A 2,499-nucleotide genomic window follows, 5' to 3' on the forward strand; every position below is an offset into this window, starting at 1 on the left:
TTACCAAGCGCTGGGCGGGCCAGGGCCGGGCCCGAATCTCAGCCCAGCCACAGCCTTCCTCCTCGGCTGCAGAGGCCCAGCCCTGGAGGGACGGAGTCAGGCCGGGAAGTTTCAGATAAGAAGTCAGGAAGCATGTGGTTTCTGTGTGGTCCTGCCCCTGGGGGGATGGGGGGAAGGAGGGGGGGAGGACAGGGAAGGACAAGTCCTGGGCTGGTTGGCCGCCTCAGGGTCTCAGCCCAGCCACAGCCTTCCTCCTCGGCTGCAGAGGCCCAGCCCTGGAGGGACGGAGTCAGGCCGGGAAGTTTCAGATAAGAAGTCAGGAAGCATGTGGTTTCTGTGTGGTCCTGCCCCTGGGGGGATGGGGGGAAGGAGGGGGGGAGGACAGGGAAGGACAAGTCCTGGGCTGGTTGGCCGCCTCAGGGTCCCCGCCCCCCACATCTGGGCTGTGCAGTCACAGCAGCTGACCGCAGCCATAGGACCACCGCGTCCCCGAGGCTCCCGCTGCTCGCACCAGGCCAAGTGCTCGCCTGGGGAGCCGCGGGGCCACAGGCAGGGATGGGGGCCGGCACCGTTGGGTGAGGGTGCAGACTGCCAGGAAGTGTTCCCCCAGCGCTGTCCGAGGGCCTGTCCAGCCGGGTGCAGAGACAGCGGGCGGGAGGGGAGATGCTGGGTGTGCGAGGGAGGAAGGACCGGACCATGCAGGCGTCCTGGGCACAGGCTACGAGGCTGCTGGCGCCCTGGGCAGGTGTGGGGTCAAGGAGTGGGGTCCAGTGTCAGCCAGGCCAAGTGGGGCTTGAGGCTCAGCTTTTGTGGACACCAGCTCTGGACTGAAGACAGCGCCCCCTTCCTCATACACCTGTTGGAGGGTCAGTGACCGTGGAGGTGGCTCTCGCTGGGCCTCGGCACTTTGATACTGAAGGCGCTTCACCCTATCAGGCTTCCCTCCACACCCACCCCTCCCTGTGCCCACACAGCAGGAGGCCCCACCCCTCCCTGTGCCCACACCACAGGAGGCCCCACCCCTCCTTGTGCCCGCACAGCAGGAGGCCCCACCCCTCCCTGTGCCCGCACAGCAGGAGGCCCTGAGCACTGGTTGTCAATCACTGAAAGGGGCCGGTAAAGGGGATCTTTTTCAGAAACTGGTTCCGAGCACCGAGCACCGTGGGGAGGTGACGGTGAGATTGGTGAGGGACGTGGTGCTGCTAGCACAGGCTCAGTCTTAGTAAGTGGCCTGCGGCACGAGCAGAGGCGTTTGGGCGGGCGCCTGGGCCTGGTCGTCAGCTCAGAGAACAGCCCCACAATGCCACACAGGATGGCGTGCGGCCCCTTATGAAGCGGAGGGGACCGGGATCCCCTCGAGGCCTGGCGCTCTGGGGGCGTCCTGCTGTGCAAGCGCACTGGCTGTCCCCTCAGCAGGATTTCCAAGCCATGGGAATGGTAAGTTCCACCACAGGTCGACGTGGGAATTGGTTATAACTCTCTATTATAAAAATTTATCTCAAAATGCATGCGCACTGATGCGGCTTCCAAAAACCATGTGTGTGTAGACTGCAATCTCAGAAACGTGCCTTTGGTCTGTGTGGGAGTGTTGGGGGCATCGGGGTGCAGGTTCGGTATTGAGGTGGGGCCTCCTAGTGCTGCAGTCAGGCAGTGAGCCGAGGGAGGTGGGGGGACTCGGGTCTGTGGCCCCGTCCTCCCCAGGCGCCCAGAGACGGAGCAGAGGCTGAGCTGACTGCCCAGCTGCTGTCCTTCCTCCGTGTGGGGCATCATGGGGTGTCTTCTCTCACCTCCCGACCCGGGTTTTCACGGAGAAGTGCTCCAGGTCTAGCCGTCCTTGCTGTCCTCCCGGCCCCTGCCCAGCGACAGGCCGGCTCCGTGACATTGTTTTCCTGTTAAAGGGCCCGTGAAGGGAGATGTGGAAATCCCCTTTGAAGAAGTCCTGGAGAGGGCCAAGGCCGGGGACCCCAAGGCACAGACGGAGGTGAGGACGGCGGTGTCTGGTGGGAGGCTCAGGCCGTGGCCCCCAGAACAGCGGGCCTGGACAAGAGCTCTGGCCATGGAGGTCGGTGCTGGGGGTCGGTGCCGTGTGGACGGGCTTGGGTGCAGCGTGGTGATGCCGCCATGTGCCTGGCCCCCTGTTGTGTGTCTCTGTGTGCCCGGTCGCTCCTGCCGCCTCTCTGGGGAGCTCACATGACTCTCCTGTGTCCTGCCCACACCTGTCCTTGCCCCACCCCACTCACCTTGCATCTGGGGAGGAAGTGCCATGCCCTCCTTATGTCTGTGAGGAGCGGGTGCCCTGAGGGTCCCACAGGCCCAGTGTAGTGCAGATGCCAGTGGGACCCCGTTCCTCCAACCTTGTTTCTTGGCCTGAGTGACAGGGGAGGCTGGCCCGGCACTAGGGAAGGGAGGAGGTCCAGGAAGCCTGAGGTTGCCCGGCTGTGGGGGTCAGGCAAGGGGCAGGGCCAGCTGTGGGGGTCAGGTCAGGGGTGGGGCCGGCTG

General features: G+C 64.7%; 1 protein-coding gene across 1 annotated transcript in view; it reads left to right on the forward strand.

Moving 5' to 3' along the window:
• The window catches only part of WFS1 (Wolfram syndrome 1 (wolframin)), a 25,606-nt gene that overhangs the window by 13,597 nt on the left and 9,510 nt on the right, over positions 1-2,499 (forward strand). Inside the window, 1 exon segment of the mRNA XM_015565802.1 lies at positions 1,899-2,191. Coding sequence (XP_015421288.1) covers positions 1,899-2,191 — 293 coding nt within the window.

Source organism: Myotis davidii, unplaced genomic scaffold (genome assembly GCF_000327345.1).
Source record: "Myotis davidii unplaced genomic scaffold, ASM32734v1 scaffold960, whole genome shotgun sequence".
Taxonomy (NCBI): Eukaryota; Metazoa; Chordata; class Mammalia; order Chiroptera; family Vespertilionidae; genus Myotis; species Myotis davidii.